General features: G+C 41.2%; 1 protein-coding gene across 1 annotated transcript in view; it reads left to right on the plus strand.

The window, feature by feature from the left end:
* The window catches only part of LOC117498101 (phosphofurin acidic cluster sorting protein 1-like), a 52,070-nt gene extending 35,090 nt beyond the window's left edge, over positions 1-16,980 (plus strand). The window contains 20 exon segments of the mRNA XM_034150173.1: positions 2,611-2,755; positions 2,837-2,928; positions 3,648-3,725; positions 5,779-5,838; positions 7,108-7,268; positions 8,395-8,488; positions 9,560-9,640; positions 10,005-10,126; positions 10,358-10,493; positions 10,794-10,898; positions 11,313-11,419; positions 12,404-12,558; positions 12,749-12,859; positions 12,955-13,057; positions 13,143-13,185; positions 13,282-13,324; positions 13,565-13,703; positions 14,449-14,687; positions 14,798-14,917; positions 15,458-16,980. Of these exon segments, the coding sequence (XP_034006064.1) occupies positions 2,611-2,755; positions 2,837-2,928; positions 3,648-3,725; positions 5,779-5,838; positions 7,108-7,268; positions 8,395-8,488; positions 9,560-9,640; positions 10,005-10,126; positions 10,358-10,493; positions 10,794-10,898; positions 11,313-11,419; positions 12,404-12,558; positions 12,749-12,859; positions 12,955-13,057; positions 13,143-13,185; positions 13,282-13,324; positions 13,565-13,703; positions 14,449-14,687; positions 14,798-14,917; positions 15,458-15,576 (2,253 nt within the window). The 3' untranslated portion in view covers positions 15,577-16,980.
* The last annotated feature ends 2,631 nt before the right edge of the window (positions 16,981-19,611 follow it).

Here is a 19,611-nt window from a genome sequence, read left to right on the forward strand (position 1 = left end):
CTCCAGCCTTTGGCCTGCTGCTGCCTCTGCATACAAAACAACGTCACTTTTTATTCATGAAGCTATTCTAGCAGACAGGTTGTGCTTTGGAGAGGGCAAAGGACATGAACGCCGACTCGTACGCATGATGGGTTCAAACTAATTTCATTCACAGGCACAGTAAAAGCCTGAACTCTGCCCCGAGCTCGAAACGGGTCGGAAAAATAAAAAGCTATAGGGGACTCACTCAGGTTTTCAGTTTATTCAGTTCTATCAGAAGTCACGAAGTTTTCACTGACAGCAGGGAGTGTGAAGAAAACTTCTAAACTACTGTAGCAATACTTTTACTATAAACTCAAACTTGTACGAGGTATAGGTTTGTCAAAATAAAAACAGAAGTAGAACTCACAGAACAATTTCACACTGAATTTGCCTTCATTTCCCATAATTCACTCTGTTGTCAGTCTGTAACCGGTTACAGGTTTCCAGTATCAATTAATGAAGTACATTTTCTTGATGAATAATTTTGCTCTATGATTCTTCAAAAAGTTATCAAATCTGAGTTTCATGATGGTGAAAAATCATATTAAATTTCACCAAGATTTTTAAGATTAACATTGTTTAACTTCCATGTTTTTCTTTGCAATCATTTCCCATAGTCTTTAGTAGCCAGAAAACGTTTGCTGCACCCTTTCCGCAAAAATACATCAAGAACTGCTTACGGAGACATATTATGAATGTTGTTCTTGATTATGCAACATCCTGTAATCTCTGACCTTTTTCCATTTACTTGGCATTTGCACTACTTCAGCTAGCACAAATATTATTTAGCTTTTACTTCCACTTGGAACACACAATGCTGAGCAGTAATGTGATTATCTACCTTATAAAAGCATGCTTTTAGAGAGCATTCACTGCATGGTTTCAAGCATAATGCGTTATAAGTTTAAAAGATGAACCTGCAGGTAATTTAGTCGCCGATTGGAAAATGTAGAATTAAATTAATTCTAATAAAACATGTATTAGAAAACCTTCTTTTTTTTCACCTGTCAGATTTGCATAAAAGCCTTTTCCTGGGTTAAAATCATGGATGTATAATAAGAACTGGATACAGCGTGGAAGGCGGGCTCTCGTTCTTTCCTATGAGAGCTGCTCATTGGCGCATGAAGACAAAATGGCCCAACTTTTGAGAGAGCGAAACGTCACAGATTACCCATCATGCCTGGCTGTCAGAGCAGAAGAACCCGTATGTGCGCTCATAGAGCATGCGCAGTTGAGTTGCCCCTTAAGCCCCGCCCCCGAGCTCCCACTCTCAGATGCGCGTTCATAATGCCGAGGAAAAGAACTCTCAGAATAACGTTATTAGCACATTTTACAACTTGAGGACCGAATGTTTTTAATAAGGGCTATACAAATGTTCATACCGGGTAGTTTATTTAGTTTAAAAACGATTTACAGACCACTCTTTCCCAATGTGTAGTACCGCCGTTTGGCCACAACGAATATTTTCCTCAGAGTCCGGCGCACTTCCTGGGGGCTTGGTTAAAATGTGCAGCTACAGGAAGCTTTTTTAGAGCTAGCATTAGCTTTTGAAGCAGGTTAGCTGAACCCCAGCAGTAATGTCTCTCTGTGATGTGTGGCTCAGGCTGTCTCCATAATAAGCCGCTCAGACTTCATTAACTCAGCGAGTGTGACCAGACTGCTGACAGAGGCTGGGTGTCACTCTGTTAGATACACAACAAACACTCACACACACACACACACACACACACACACACACACACACACAGAGGCAGGAGACGTGATGCTGCTGTTTGCTGCAGAGGAAGGACTTTGTATGCGTCACATGTTCAACTTTCCCTGGTTTTGTTAATCCCCTGCAGCCATGTTCCTTTATCTTTCTCTTCTCAACACCTGCTTCACGTCTGTCCTCATTTCTTCTCCTGCTGTCTAACCTGTCTTCCTCTCTGTCTACAGAGCCTTTATGTCGGGTGTGTCTCTCTTCCTCTTCTTGCTCCTCTCCCTCTGATGCTGTTTGAATCCCATCCTGTGTTTATCCCCGCTGTGTGTAGAGAACCGCAATTGAAATATTTCTGGTAGAAGTTTAAATATCTGACTTTTTTTCCCTTCAGTTATTATCTTGTTGTTTCCATTTGAATATGTTAGCATTCATTTGCATCTCATTTAAGTAACATAAAAGCTAAGGCACTTTCGAAGTTGGAGAAAAATAAAAAATAATATAAAAGACATTTATAAAGATGAAAACCGAATCGAAAACAATGAAAACCAATGTCCATCAATGACATAGAATTTATTGTAGCTCAATAAATGTTTCATTTTTACTCTAGTAGAGTTAGACATGAAAATAAATTACAATATGAGACTATTACCACCTAGTATGTCTGTGATATCATGATCTTGAATATAGATTTTCCCTGATGTTAGACGGCGGGATTTTGCTCTGACGACTAAGAAGCACCATTTTGACATTTTAACTTCCTGCTCCCCTAGTTTTAATTTTTTAAATGTTGAATGGGATTAACAATGCATCAACTTGTGATTTTTCAGTTGAAGGCTATCTAGATAAAACCGGAAAATGCTAACGTGTAGTGTGTTGTCTTCTCCGTGCAGGTGATGCAGCACCCCAGCGAGGGGGCTCAGGTCCTGGGGCTGCACAGCCAGCTGAAGGACGCCTCGGTGCCCGTCGCTGAGATCAGAGTCTACTCCCTGTCCAGCCAGCCCATCGACCACGAGGGGCCCAAAGCAAAGATGTCCGGTGAGAACGACACCTCAACAAATCTTGTCTCTCCTCCCCTGTTTGTCCTCCTGTCTCCTCTAACGTCCTCTGTCTCCGCAGATCGCTCTCCAGACATCGACAACTACTCCGAGGAAGAGGAAGAGAGCTACTCGTCAGAACAGGAAGGCAGCGACGACCCCATCCACGGACAGGTGTGTTTGGAAACGTGGAAATAACGCCGTCACATTTGTTTTCTGTGCTTCAATTTGCTAGATGCAATTCTCAACAATAGCTTTTTTGGAGGGAAATTTAATAAAAACTCTAAAATCTTTGCTATTAATTCTTAATTTTACCTCAAAAGAAAGTGGTTCTGATAATTAAAAATACAGTTGGCTTGTATACAACCTGCTAATTTGATGGATTAGGCCTATGATACCAACCCTCAGTAGTGCAATTTTAACATCGCCGATCAAACAATAGCCAAAATAATGACATTATTCGTCCCTGTTGTAAACCTTTAAAAATGGCAGACAAACACATAGTGAAATGTTTTATAAAAGGCTAATTTAATGCATTCTGTTCTGTACAAAAAAGCTGGGCACTGAAGTCTTTATCTACTGCTACTCCAACGAGATTAGATGCTTTTTCTTGGGAACTATTTTAAGCTGTGGATTAATATTCTTCATTTAAGCTAGTGCTTATCTGCAGCCGGCGGACTGTGCTCTGTTTGCAGAATGGATTACAGTAACATACATTGTCAGCAAGTGCAACAATGGACGCTCCCAGACTTTACTTGTTAGTGGGATCAAATTATTGTTGCCTTTGGGTCTTTTTAATAGGATTTGCGGACAGTAATAAAATAAAAATGTAAGATATCGCAACCCTTATCCTTTAAAACCCAAAATGTAATAACTTTCCCTCTCTCTCTCAGTATCTATTTGACGAAGAGGACGAGGTGAGGAAGAAGAAGCCGAGGCGCAAGCTCCCTTCAAACGCCGCAATCACCCGAGTAAGAGAAACACCTCTCTCACCTCATCAATCCTCCCCCCTTTCTCCCTCCCTTTATCCATCTGTATTCTATATGTCCTGCTTGTTTTGTCTCCGAAGCAATTTGTGGCAAACCTGCTTGTGAAAAGTCTTTTCAAGTCAAATTGATTCAACTCGAGTGAAACCCTCGCCCTCATCTGCCTCTTGCCTCACCTTATTCAACCTCTCCTCCTCCTCTGCCTCCCCCTTCCTCCCTGCCTCCCTGCCTCCCTCCCTTTTCTGTTGTTCCAAAAATCTATTTCCTCCCTCTCCCTCTCCCTCTTTCAATACATGTGATTCAGGCCAATTTTCTGGGAGGAAAACGTTGAAGCAAATCATCACAAGCACCCGCAATTATTGGAATGCATGGCCACATTCTCACACACACATTTACACAAACAATCAGCAGGAGCACAGAATAACAATCAGACATGTTGGAAACCCTCCACATTACAATTGACCTTCAATTTGACCAGGGGAAAGTGTGTGTGTGTGTGTGTGTGTGTGTGTGTCAGTTTGTCTCAGCAGGTTATTAATGGAGCGCTCCTGTGGAGTCCCAGCGAGATTGTCACTGCTGCTCCCCAACACCACCGCCTGTGGATAACACACACACACACACACACACACACACACACACACACACACACACACACACACACACACACACACACACACACACACACACATACATATATATAATAACCATCATTTCTGCTCTGCTTGAGGGGATGAACACACACACATTAGACACACTCAAAAGCCATTACAACAGACCATTTTCTCTGAACTGTGGTTGGAAAACACACTCATATACACAGAATGATTATCATAACCACAGTCCAGCATGAGGTCATTGCTCTTACATTTTTAGCAGCAAGTGAGGACACGACTCCCAAAAACAAAACAACTCTCTACAGCCACTCAGATATCCAATAATGTCGCTGATGGAAGCTTTGCCCACAGCTGATATGATCTCTATCTACCAAAAATATACAGATTTTACACAAGGAGCATCATTGTTGTAACGAATGTGTTCCCACACATCCAAATACTGTCCACCAAAGACCATTTACATGCACAACAACCTATATAACACACTACAGGAAAGGGAACCCCCACCCAAAAAAGCATAATAGGGCCTCTTTAAATAAGATTTTTACCCATTTTTAATCAAAACAAAATGGATGATGTGTAGATATGTAGTTTCACAGTTCATTGTTAAGCTGGCCGGCTCACAACTCTACTTTTAAATATCACTTACATTGCTGTCTTATTTCTTTAAGCTTTAAAAAACCTCTTTACACTTCCTGCTCAGTACCAGAAAAACAAACACAGTGGGTCATGAACGCAAAGCAGCATTTAGCAGCCAAAGAGTGGAATATGAGGTAGGTAGAGACCAAAAGCAGAGCTAAAAGAGAGTGAGAATTGGGCACGTTTACACAACTCTAAAGAAATATTAATGTTGCTCCATAGCTGCTGCATATGTAAATAAGCAACTGATAACACGTTATTCATATCAGCAATGCCATATTGTCCTAACAACTTGTTTCCTTTGCCCCAACGTAATCAAATATTGCAAGGTTAAAATAAAGTTGACAATATAAAAGTTCAAACAGCTGAAGATCTTCTATCCTCCTTGACTTTTGTAGAAAAATGCGGTCGATATAAAGTTTCTTTCAATGTTTTTGACTTCAAGTGCGCATTAAAAAAAAACCTGAACTGCTGAGTCACTTTTAATCAATGCTCCCACCTTGCTTTCAAAATGACTCAGTGTTCAATAACTAAACAGGCAAACATCTGCCATGGGAGGCGTCGACGGAACAACCTCTCATATTCCAGTTTAATAACACAATATGAAATGCACGGAAACATCTGCGGAGGTAACACTTTATGTGACACGCAGAAATATGTCCTGGTGGTGTATCCATTAAGTGCTGCTGTTCTGAGTCATCGAGCATGAATAGCACATCTTTCCCCTCCCTCACACACAGAAATATGAACATCAATCTCACATTGTCTTCTTTCTCTCTCCGCAGCAACCCAACATTAAGCAGAAGTTTGTCGCCTTGCTGAAAAGGTTTAAAGTCACTGATGAGGTAGGTGGCTTCGGCTTTGTCACACGCTTTCACTTTGGGTATGTGTTTGCTCCAGAGGTTGTTGCTGGAGTCGACATGTTGTGGCTTTGAAGACGCAGCGAGGTGTGTGGGAGGGATGTGGCAGAACAACCGGGAGTCGGCTCAAACAGTAAACACTGTCGAATTAAAATAGAACAGAAATGTGTTTATGTGCCTCTGGAGTCCATCAGAGTGTGTGTGTGTGTGTGTGTGTGTGTGTGTGTGTGTGTGTGTGTGTGTGTGTGTGTGTGTGTGTGTGTGTGTGTGTGTGTGTGTGTGTGTGTGTGTGTGTGTGTGTGTGTGTGTGTGTGTGTGTGTGGTGTGTGTGTGTGTGTGTGTGTGTGGTGTGTGTGTGTGTGTGTGTGTGTGTGTGTGTGTGTGTGTGTGTGTGTGTGTGGTGTGTGTGTGTGTGTGTGTGTGTGTGTGTGTGTGTGTGTGTGTGTGTGTGTGTGTGTGTGTGTGTGTGTGTGTGTGTGTGTGTGTGTGTGTGTGTGTGTGGTGGCTTATTTTGTAATAATGACCACCTCACCGACAATACCCGCCTAATTACAAGGCTAAAGAAATGATTAATTTTACAAAAAATAATGTTTTAAATAGTTGTTATTGCTTCTGCTGAAACAATCAGACCGCTCACTTTTTTATGAGATGGAACTGCGTTCATAGTGACGGCCTGTTATTCATACCAGCAGTCTGTTATTAAGAAATAACAGACCATAGAATTCTGTTATTGACCAATCAGAAGCGAGTATTCAAGAAAGACCTGTATATGTCTGTTTATGTAAGGGACAATGTGCAGTGAACTGGTCATTGTAGTGAAAAGAACCTTTCTCATTAGTATTTCTGTTTAAGAAGAATATCTTTTTTAGTATTTCAGGCAACTCAGTATTTGATTCTGATTCAGAGCGCTGCTTATATTGAGATTATAAAATATCAAATTGCTTGATATGATTTTATAATTTTTTTCTTCTCCCTGTGTTACTACTTTTAAAATATATCCTTATACACATTTACTTTTTGCTGTCGTTGAAATCTCAGCCATGTGGGTACATTCTGATGTCAACAGGAAAGAGTGTGTGTTTGGTACCACAGTTGGGAACAACATATGTCTCCTCAGTAGGGATTATCACCTCTCAGGGGAGCAGGTTGTTGACACTTCTGTTTGCGTTAACAGAACCAATCAGAGCTGGTTGGAAAAATGTTCACACTGTGCCTGTGAATGTCGGTCACTTATCTCCTCTGCTTCTCGTCCAGGTTGGTTTCGGCCTGGAGCACGTGTCAAGGGAGCAGATCCAGGAGGTGGAGGAGGACCTGGACGAGCTCTACGACAGTCTGGAGATGTACAACCCCAGCGACAGCGGGCCGGAGATGGAGGAGACCGACAGCATCCTCAGCACGCCCAAACCCAAACTAAGGTGGCTGCATAAACCTACAACACGGCTCATATATAAAGACATATAGACATGCTGCATCCAAAACACTGATAGGACTCTCTGTTGTTCAGAGCTCCCTCTGTTGGTGAAAACTGCTCATTGTCATCATGTATTGAAGTTTATTTTAGGTTATCTCGAACCACAATCTGGTTGGTTGCCTTTTATTTTTATCTGAATGTCAACCAAAACCCCAAATCTCATATCGAATGGTTTATTTAAAACATAGGCTTTAAAAGTAAAGTTTCATGAAGTAAAGATGGGAGGGACATGTGATCATAGATATATATAAACACTAGATGGCTCAAGGGGGGAGTCGCCAGCGTAGCTCACCGGTGGCCATCTTGCCACAGTCAACAACTATTGCTACAGCTGTTGTAAGGTGACTCGCTGAAATCTTGACTGATTTACAAAAGGTTTGGTTTATTATAAACGTTATTAGCATGGCTATGATACAGGAGACAACAAGACATGTTGAAAAAAAAAGTTCATGATTATAAGTATGCAGTATCATAACTACATATTTGATGTTTATAATAAACCAAACCGTTTGAAAATTGAGCAATCTACAGTTATTTCAATAGTGCACCATAGACCTAATGTTATGAATGAGCGAGCTGCCTGTGGCAAGATGGCCGCCATGTGGCAACGTCGGTCTCCATTGGCCAGCAGCGCGGGTGAGTCATCTCGTGTTTATATATATCTATGCATGTGATGCTGATCATTGTTTTGAGAAAAAAGGTTAAAGTATCTGCTTTAAAGATATGAATACTCTTTGTCATGAACTCCAGGAAGGTGTATTTTTAGGAGATCAATAACAGAGGGTCAAAGAGTAGCATTCAAACTTATTTTTATTCCCTCCTTGTGATCCCAGCGTACATTTAGCCTCAAAATATGACTCAAAATAGCACTATTTGATGGTGTTGAATGTAGTGTAATAAATGGTCCAATATAAATAGACTCTCATGAGACACTGCTGATTTGCCACAGTTCTGTTTAATGTTATCAGTATCACCTGTAATGTCCCTATATCAAACTAAGCTGTAAGACAGACACAATACTAGACAGATTTGATTTTGTTTTCTGATGTTCTGTCTGTCTGTGTTTTCAGGCCGTTCTTCGAGGGAATGTCTCAGTCCAGCTCTCAGACGGAGATCGGCAGTCTGAACAGCAAAGGCAGTTTAGGTCGAGACACTTTCAGCCCGGTGAGTAACTCTGATCCAGGAAGCAGCCGCTGCAGCATCAGCAAGAATGTAACTTATGTGAGCTGTGGGGCTTTCATGTGGCGCTCTAGAAACCCTAAACCATTGAGCTGAGTAATCTTTATTATTCCCAAAGGGTGTTCAACTTCAGACAAGACCTCATTTAAATTGTGTACAATGGACTAGTGATACAGGTACAATACTTACCTAGGACTACTCATAGCCAATTTACCTTGGCCTTAAATCAACAATCTGAAAATAAATAACTTTTTTTTGTTTGATCCAGTCACAGCCAGTCAAAATATACAACCAAAATATACATGTAGATATTTTTATTCAAATTATTTTCTTAAAAAAAATTATATATTGGCCTTTACAAAAATAATCCCTTTAAATCATCACTTTTTAAAGACTTTTTACTCAAATTATTCAAACATGTTGTACATCCTGGCCATTTTACTGTGAGATGTGTTGATGTAATTATAAATATTTTCTTAATTACACAATAAACTCCACTCACATAGTCCTAACCTAGTACTTATTCAACAAAGTGCTTCATACAGTTTATCCGTGGCACTAGATAGCACACAGTGATATAAAGAACTGGAAGGAAACACTTTTAATTGAAGCTTGAACACAACATGCGTCTCTGCATTGATGAGGGAAACATCCAGAATGTGAAGCCTTTTAAAATGGCCCATCAGGGGGGGCGGTGTGCAAATGTAAAAAATTCAAAAACGTTTGCTTAATGGAGCAGGAATCAAATTGCTCTTTTACGGTCGCCATCTGCTCGATAGAAAGAGTGTTGAATGTGCTGAATGGATTTCACTGCAGTTCCCTCTTTAACAGTAATGCTGAAGTAAGCCTTTCAGGGTTGGGACTAGTGTTTGCACACTTCCTGAAAATACGTTTTTCAGTGGAAAACGTCTGCTTTCAATTCAGTAAAAAAGATTGGTTATAATGTTTTTTCCTGTTGCTGCAAGTGCAAAATAACTTCTGTAATTGCTTTATTTTCAAAAAATCCAGTCCCATTAAGCCTGTAGACTGAATGCAGTGTCCTCGTTTCCCCAGCAGGGGGAGCAGCCTCCTATAGAGAAGATGAAAACCTCCCGCAGCCGCAACCTGGAGGAGGCTCTATCTGAGACTGACACACTGGTATGACTCTGTGTGTGTGTGTGTGTGTGTGTGTGTGTGTGTGTGTGTGTGTGTGTGTGTGTGTGTGTTGTGTGTGTGTGTGTGTGTGTGTGTGTGTGTGTGTGTGTGTGTGTGTGTGTGTGTGTGTGTGTGTGTGTGTGTGTGTGTGTGTGTGTGTGTGTGTGTGGTGAGTTAATGATCTTTGTTAATAGCACTCCATCGGAAACTGGCTGCCATCTGCGCTGTAAGTGAGACAGATTGAGAGAGACGGAGAGAACGGAAGACAGAGTGAAATAAAAAGTAATGGAGTCGGAGTATCTCCTTTTTCTGACACTGTCATTGTGTGTGTGTGTGTGTGTGTGTGTGTGTGTGTGTGTGTGTGTAGGAGCTAACAGATCAGGAGCTGTTTGCTGAGGTGGGCCCCTGCATCACGGTGTCGGTGGCAGAGAAACCCCGTACGCCTCTGAAGAGCAGCAAAAGTGAAACCCAGGCCATGCCATCACCAAGGTAACCAATCACCCCAAATCACAATAAAAACCACACATGGTGGCAAACTGAGATATTTCATTTTATTTAAATATTTTTGGCATTTATGCATCTACATTTGTATGATTGATAGGTTCATATGTGTACAGCATTTGTATCTATTCCTGCATTCAACACTGAATATCTTGGCAATCTATGATGCCATTTGAGCTTTTTTTTAATCATGCTGCACCTTTGTTCTGTCTCCCTCAGGTTGGATGGAGGCAACACGCCCCGACAGAAGCGCATCAGCACCCCCATGAAGGAGAGACAGCTGTCCAAGCCTCTGAGTGAGCGCACCAACAGCTCCGACTCCGAGAGATCCCCGGAGCTGGGACACAGCGCGCCCGTAAATTACCATCCTTTTCTCAGTCCTTATCATGAGCTACACAATCATTTTACCGGAGCATACGGACATAAATCATCCTGTCGCAGTACAGACATTTACAAAAACAACTGCCTTTGTTCTTTGTCCGCCTCTTTGTTTTGTTTTTTTCCAAAGTAAAGAACACAAACTATAATCTGTGACTCCCAGGAGCTCGGGAATGAATAATTGATTTGCTCATGAGTCATCTGAAGAGTAAATGTGTTGCTGTAGGGAAGTGTATGACCTCAGCATGTGTGTGTGTGTTTGTGTGTGTGTGTCTAGCTCCTGAGGAAGGTGGTGTACGACCAGCTGAACCAGATCCTGTTATCAGACTCCGCTCTTCCCGAAAGCCTGATACTGGTAAACGGCACCGACTGGCAAGGACAGGTAAGTGTGTGTGTGTGTGTGGTGTGTGTGTGTGTGTGTGTGTGTGTGTGTGTGTGTGTGTGTGTGTGTGTGTGTGTGTGTGTGTGTGTGTGTGCTGTGTGTAGTGTGTGTGTAGTGTGTGGTGTGATGTGGGTGTGTGTGTGTGTGTGATGTGTGTGTGTGTGTGTGTGTGTGGTGTGTGTGTGTGTGTGTGTGTGTGTGTGTGTGTGTGTGTGTGTGTGTGTGTGTGTGGTGTGGTGTGTGTGGTGTGTGTGTGTGTGTGTGTGTGTGTGTGTGTGTGTGTGTGTGGTGTGTGTGTGTGTGTGGTGTGTGTGTGTGTGTGTTGTGTGTGTGTGTGTGTGTGTGTGTGTGTGCTGTCCCCAAAGACATTTCTAGGTGTGTGTTTTCATCATTATTCCGTGTGTGTGTGTGCAGTATGTTGCAGAGCAGCTACAGGTACAGCGACACCCGGTGGTCTGCACGTGTTCCTCCGCCGAAATCCAGGCGGTGCTGTCGGCCGTGCTCACCCGCATCCAGAAATTGTGAGAAGCTAACACACACACACACACACACACACACACACACATATTTCTCCCCCTCACTATTTTGTCTCCATCTGTCCCTTCAGTTAACTTTGTTGGACTTTGCCAGAGCATATAAAGGAAAATAGGTGATACAGTAAAAGTAAACAGTGTTGAGATACCAACTGGTTATATACTGTAAGAACTTGGGCTGTGCGATTATGGCAAAAATCATAATCACGATTATTTGGGTCAATAATTGATATCACGATTATTAAATACGATTATTCATTGACTTTGAAAAAATCAATTTATTGAACTTTAAAACAAATACAAATAATAATTTGAACAGTATCTTTTTAACTGTTGATTTCCCTGAACGTATAATTCAACTGAAAAACCAATACAAAAATAAATTAAATAAATGATACATTTATATTCACATTTAAATAAATAATATCAAAATAATAAATACCAATAAACAAGATCAACAAATATTTTGGAGCGCACTTCCACAAGCTACTAAACATATATAAATATGATAAATACAAATAAATTAGACCAAAATGAATTAGATCAAATATGTTGCAGTGCACTGTCACAACCTAGCAAAGCAAAATAATTGTTTTTTCCGATTATGTTGTTTTCGTAATTGTGGCAGGCCAAAATCGTAATTGCGATTAAAATACGATTAATTGCACAGCCCTAGTAAGAACTAGGATTCTCAACAGTAAGCCTTTAAGAAGACTGTTATCTGTATTGTGTACATCCAATCTGAGACAAATACATTCACTTAAGAGGCTCCATGTTTTTTGGTTTTATACAGGAAGGTGTATTTTCATTAACGGATAACTTGGTCACCCTCTAACCTTTTCATCATTAACGAAAAATGCTCATAATTTGTGTTCCTTCTCCGATGTTAAGACGTGATCATTACCATAGTTTTACATCACTGCAAATTAAACCGTTCCACCCACTTCTCTCTCTCTTTCTCTCCCCCCATAGCTGTAACTGTAACTCGTCCATGCCCAGGGCGGTGAAGGTGGCGGCGGTGGGCAGCCAGAGTTACCTGGGAGCAATCCTGCAGTTCTTTGTCACTCAGCTCGCCAACAAGACCTCTGATTGGCTCAACCACATGCGCTTCCTGGTCGTGCCTCTGGGTAAGAGAGTCTGCGGCTGTTTCCATGGAGGATACATATTGGGATAAATGTGACTGTTATAAACGTCTAGTATCTTAAAAATATCTTGAACCATACCTGTGCTTTTATTACATTTGTATTTGTTTTCACTGATTGTGCTGTATTGTCCAACACTTACCATCCAATTACTTTGCTCCATCTTCTCCATCAGGCTCACACCCGGTTGCTAAGCACCTCGGCGCCCTTGACAACCGCTACAGCTCCTCCTTCCTGGACGGGGCGTGGAGAGACTTGTTCAGCCGCTCTGAGCCCCCACAGACAGGTACCCCCTCCCCCCTCCATGAGGCCCTGATTGAACACCTATGTGGGTGATATTGGGTCCTTACAAACACACACATGGTTCCCTCTCCTCCACAGATCAGCTGGATGTAGCGGCAAGAATCTCGCAGTACATCAGCGGAGCCACGGTCACACACCAGCTGCCCATCGCTGAGGCCATGCTCACCTGCAAACACAGGACGTGAGTGCAGAGTCACACAAAACACAAACACACAGCAGGAAACCTTTATGTTGATCTCACAAATCTGTGTCCTTTCTCTTTCCAGGCGAGATGAGGACTCCTACCAGAAGTTTATTCCCTTCATAGGGGTAAGGTGTACTCTATATATCGCTGTAGGTTGCCAAATCAGATCTGAATTGAACAATTGTTGCTGATTTTAGACATTTCTACTTCTTGTTTTCCAGGTGGTTAAAGTTGGTCTTATCGAGTCGGGTCCTTCTCCAACAGGTCAGTGAACGGTTACTTAAGATATGAAAGAAAAATACATAAATGGTGCGAGAAGAATTCCAGGTATGCATCTAAAATGGAATAGGATCAACAGAAAGTTAAATTAAATAATGTACAGTGGAATTAAATACTGACTTTATTTTATAATATCAATATTTGGACTGTAAACAGTGGAATTCAACAGACCTAATAAAATATAAAAGGCGCTAATAATGTACATTTTCTTCTGTGATCCTCCAGGAGATACAGACGAGGGCATGTCAGTGAGCTTGGCCGTCCCCTCCACGTCTCCCCCCTCCCACGGCTCCCCCACGGGGATTAAAGAGGCGGCCACACCCCCATCCTCCCCCTCCATGGGCAGCGTCCTGACAGTACAAGGGTAAGAGTGACCTGAAGGATTTCTCCTTTCTCCTCTTGTTCTTACCTCATTCAGAATGTATCCCTCATCACCCCTTTGATCAGGGGAGAAAAAACATCCATCTTAAAAATAACGAAATTGTAAAATTATTCCATTGCCCTTCAAATTAAAAACAAACTAGTGGATTAAAAGGTAAAATATGTTATTTTCTCAAATGTATAAATGATGTTTCTCTCAATAAAGAGAAAGATTTTAACACCTAGAAACAATATATCTGTTACATCTTGAATATTTAGTTTCTGGCAGCAGTATTCTCTTTGATACTTCAGTCCCGTTTTCCTCTGCTGGATACATTTGATATGTTTTCCTCTGCTGCTGCAGACTGTCTCTCCTGCTGTGTCTTATCTAATCTTCTATCCCACCCTCTGCAGAATGCATTCGGTGCAAGCATCACATCTCATACATGTATAGTCCATGTTCTTTAAAAATAGTTTTGAATTAAGATCCTGTTGGCACAAAATCATATTTATATCATATCATATTCACAATTTGTGCCATTGCTTATTATATGTATTTCTTAAGCAGTTTTTTATGGAATCTAACAAAAAACTTCACTTCAGCTTTAAGGATTCAACAAAGATATGTTAAGGGGAAAAGGATGACACATAATACAAAAGAGTTGGAGTGAGGGTCCAGAAAAGGAGTTGTGAGCCCTCCTGATCTTGTATTTCTCTCTAACTGCTTCTATAACTCTCTCCGTCCTCAGGAGTCCCAGCATGTCTCACGGCGTGGACGCCATCGGCCTGCAGGTGGACTACTGGCTGGCGTCTCTGGCGGAGAAGCGGCGGGAGGGCGAGCGGCGCGACACGGGCGGCAAGAACACGCTGAAGAGCGCCTTCCGCTCGCTGCAGGTCAGCAGGCTACCGGGGGAGGGCAGCAACGACACACAGGCCCAGGTCAGCACCATGGCCATGACCGTGGTCACCAAGGAGAAGAACAAGAAAGGTGGGACGACGAGCCAAAGAGTGGATATCATCAGAGGGGAGATGTTAGAGGGACTCTTCTTTCGTGTTCCAGGTCCAGTTGCATGATTATTTCCCTCTGCCTCTCCGCAGTTCCCACCATCTTCCTGGGGAAGAAGCCAAAGGAGAAGGACGTAGACTCAAAGAGCCAGGTCATCGAAGGCATCAGCCGACTCATCTGCTCCGCCAAGCAGCAACAGACCTTCCTCCAAGGTAACCTGAAGGATCCACATGGTGACCTCCAAGTCCTTTTGAATGTGTTTGTGTCGGTGATTTTGAGGATTATGGTGCCATGACATACAAAGCCAATAAGAAAACGGCAATGGAAGCAAGTGGGCAACCCGAATATGCAGATTATGTGGTCGAATTTATGCCCCATGTTAATGATGTTATTTTGAATATTGATGGAGCAGCTACAACTTTAGCGAACCCTGATCGATCCAAACTCCATTCATAAAACAAGCATTTTAAAAGTTCTTTGCTTGTCATCTTGCGGACGGACCTGACAACTCATGAATTTAGGCTTTACACAAATCTGCATCATAAGGAAGTCATTTTGGAATCCTTTTGATCCATTTATTCTGATTAAATTACTGCTAAATCTGTTTGTTTTGGGTTCATATTGATGTTTTTAACCGGATGAATTGCATTCCTTTTGGTGTGAACACCGCATAGTTGTTGTTTTTCTCTTTTCTCCTATTAGTCAAATGTCCTCCTCCTGTTATTCAGCTGAGTGTTTCTGTTTCCCTGCAGTGGCAATAGACGGCGTGGAGTGGAACGACGTGAAGTTCTTCCAGCTCGCCGCTCAGTGGCCCACTCACGTCAAATACTTTCCAGTCGGACTTTACGGCTACAGCAAGCCCCCCTCCTAGGGGTGAGCACCAGCCGACTCCTCTGACCCTGACTTGACCATCGACTCTCCTTGATCCCGTAACACGGACGTGCAAAGACCCCGCCTCAGACCAGAGAGAAGACGTCGAGTGGCCGGACAATTTTTCTTTCTTTAGTTTCATTTTGGCTACAGTCGTCTTATTCGTCAGGAGGAGGAAGAGGGTGGTGTTGGGGTGCTGCGTTGTTACTAGTCACTTTAATGCCCTTTTTGTTTGTGTGTGTGGCGAGTGTGCATGCACACGTGAATGTACAGTGTGTGTGTGTGCGTGTGCGTGTGTGTGTGTGTGTTTACAAGGGGCTTACAGCACAAGTTTATTAGCTAACTGCCATTTACGTTTCCGTTCTATGGAATGCAATAGCATGCAACAACTCACCGATTTCAAGCCCTTAAAGACCGAACCCTAAACTCTCGCTTTCCTCAAGACCCCATCCACACGTGCATGCTCCAAACTAACCGATACACCACTCACGTGCCGGAACAGAGTAACTCGAAATAAAAAACACAACAGGGCTTCAGTGTATGCATGAGTCGCTGAAAACACAAAGGAAAGGCTCCTGTATTCACACAATGCAGTCAAACTAAAGGCTTGCATGTGATTTCCTCCACCACACCTACATCCACAGATGCCGTTAAAAACAGGCCCATTATTATTATTTTTTATTTTAAGGGCTTCCATATAATTTAAAATATTTTTTCTGTACCAAAATAAGTGATTTGGATGTCAAATGCCAAACAGAAAATAATATATATAAATGGGAAGTGTCTTTTTTTAAATTGTGCTCTTGTGAACAATAGTTTTTGACGCTGTTTTGTGATGCATAGTGTACGTTTTTGTGAAGAGTTCCAGGATTTCAAAGCAGGGGATACTACAACGTGCAGTTTTCTTTATCTTCTCGTTTGCTATGCACTCACAAAGACTCATCTGGGTGTTGGCAGAGCACGGCTGGTCAAAATAGATCAACACAAGCGAGTATGCAACGAGGAAATGCATAAACAAGTCGAAAAAGATGTATAAACTCTGCTTTACCATGAGTATCTTCACCGCAAATATAGGATTTTAAACACCTGCAATAAAGCACAATGTCGTATGCCAGTTGTCCCCAAAACAATATTCCTTATTGGCAACAGGGTGGCAGCTTTTACTTCTGTGAAAACAGCAGACCTGGTCAAAGAAAATCTCATTTTTAAGCTTTTTCCATTATTCTAAAGACTCATCAATAATAGTTAATTTCATCAGGAAAATATAAATAAATATTTGGGTTGATGTGAGTACTTTTGGCATAGGTCTGCTACATGCTTTCTCTAAGATGTCGTGGGGTAATTAGTGAGAGTACAGTAACCGGTAACAGTGTGTGTGGTGAAATAAATGTAATGTTGTTGGAAACTTTGACAAAAAAAATCACTAAATAGGAATACTTTTTTTTTTTACCATGTGACTGTGTGTGTGTGTGTGTGTGTGTGTGTGTGTGTGTGTGTGTGTGTGTGTGTGTGTGTGTGTGTGTGTGTGTGTGTGTGTGTGTGTGTGTGTGTGTGTGTGTGTGTGTGTGTGTGTGTGTGTGTGTGTGTGTGTGTGTGTGTGTGTGTGTGTGTGTGTGTGTGTGTGTGTGTGTGTGTGGATGATGTGGTCATTATCAACATCATTGATTAGGGCTGCAGTGGTCATACTGTTTACTTTGTATCGTGGCACAAGGCAGATGCAGATTTTTACCACAACTAAGTACTTTGAAATCAAACAATCATAACGTTTTATTAAAGTAATTTGATTATATTTAAAATTTGGTGGAAATCCAAGAATGTATCTGCAGTTGTGGTTTAAAAGGATTGTTCTAAAAGCCGTTTTTTTGCCTTGTGTCACCTACATCGTAACTCTCTCCATGTCCAGTAAAGTATTAGAATTTTTATTTTAATAGTGTTAATGCCAATGTCTTGCTTTTTAAATGCGTTTTTTGTTAGTTTGATTTATTTTACGTGTCGATATTACAGTGTTACAGCACCTGTTACACAATGGTTTCAAACTAGAGGATTTGCTTGTTAGTTCACTGGTTATTTGACTAACAGCTCGTCCGTCACCGATGAACAAACACTCAGTTTGGTGTCGATTGATTACAAGTCCTTCCAAATATTTGAATGTATAGCATTTAGTTTAAAGGTGCAGTTTTCAGGCACAAGTAGATGTGTTGCTAGATAATTTGGTTATTTGGCCTAAAACTGACTTTACACATTGAAGGTCCCTCCAGTCCAGTAAGGGTTGGTAAAAAGACATGGTTTCATTATTCCTTAATATCAGTGAGTGTTAATGTAATGTACATTTGTTTTAATTCCACATAAATTACATTTTAAAATACCAACTCCTGCTCTTAAAAAGCTTAGAAGTAAATTGGCAGTTATTAACCCCTAAGACTTTTGATAAGAAAACAAGTACAATCATCACAGGACCTCTTAGAGCGAACACATACAAGCTTTCATAATTGGCCACTAATTACTTTATTAATGTTAAGTTATTATTACAATGTGAAAGGTGTGGATCTAAGGCCCCCAGAAGCGCCAACCAATCAGAGCAGAAAGGTTCTTAAAGAGACAGGCGCTAAAACAGAACGTTTCAGACCAGTGGTGAATACAGGTATATTCAAACAGAAAGTACGAGAGAAATAACAGTTTTTTTTAACATTGAAGCATATGAACATGTTTACAGTAGAAACCAACAATAGAGCATGAACCTAAACAATTAGCATAATATGTCACCTTTAATTAGCTTTTTTCATTTTAACAGCTTCACATTCAATAAAGGCATTAGTGGCGACTTAGAAAGCTCCTTTTGAGTAGGTTTTAATATGAAGGCAAACCCAAAAATTGATTTAAAAACAAGAAAACTTTCCAACATTTCTAGATGGAATAAAAAATGCTTGATCTTTTTAAACTTGAACTATAACAGTGAAGGGTAAATGATCTTCTGTTTACTATCTAAACGCTCTTTGCCTTGTAGTGTTGTTGGCGTTATTACAATGATGTGAATCTAAACTCTTCCTAAAAGGTAGACAAGCCTAGTTTATTGATGCCTCTTTCTCTTGCAGTCTTCACAGAGAGGTTAAAGGTCAGCTGGCGCTCAGTGATTGAACTGAATTTGGATTTTCTTTTTTACTGAAAGAAAGGAATTTTAAACAAAATCACTGCCAAAACTAAAATGTGACTTTACTCAGCTAGATGTGTGGGTTTCTTTGGATCTCTGATAATTCATTAACAACAAAGCGATCCTTGATCTGAAGTCAACATTTCAAAGTTTGGAGGAACTTTTTTCTCATCTTTCATCAACAACAGTTCCAGTTTACACGTTTTCCTACAGTCTCTTTAAAAAAAAAAACTCTGGTTGTTCTGTATGTAAGTCTTGAATTTGTTCCTGAGTGTTTTTACCTGTACCTCTGTACCTGTGTGTGTTTGTGACGGTGTATCGATGGTTCCTCTGTCCTTGACTAGTCGTGGTTAGAGATTCGGAGCTGTTTGGTCCGTCAATAATCTCCGTCAGTGATCAGCAGTGTCTTGTCCCTCCACCGTCCTCAGATATACCTCTGACGATGAGAGCGTTCTTCACCAGGCTTCCACAAGCTTAGCTTTCTAAAATCACCTGAAATGATATTGTCCATATTCCCTGACAGCTTGTACATTCTGCCGTATGTCCTCATGGGAACAACATTTGCCTAAGCAGTAGATTTCTGGCTGATTTCTGCTCAGCGCGTCCTAAGCTTGTGGAGAGTATTTTGCACATGCCATTGTTTCTTCAGCAGCAGTCTTCAGCTTCTTTGCCTTTTGCCTATAACAATAATTATAATAATAAACTATAATGCTTGTACATATCAGATAGTACTTGTAATATTGTATTCTAGTTCTGTTTTTTTGTTTGTTTTTCTTAATTTGACATGTTTTGTAGAACTGCTTTTTCATGATTATGTGGGATGAAAAGTGGAAGTGTTCATTGTTTTGTTTTTTTAAATAAAGATATTCCTGATTTGTAGCCCAGCCT

This window comes from Trematomus bernacchii, unplaced genomic scaffold, assembly GCF_902827165.1.
Source record: "Trematomus bernacchii unplaced genomic scaffold, fTreBer1.1, whole genome shotgun sequence".
Classification (NCBI taxonomy): Eukaryota; Metazoa; Chordata; class Actinopteri; order Perciformes; family Nototheniidae; genus Trematomus; species Trematomus bernacchii.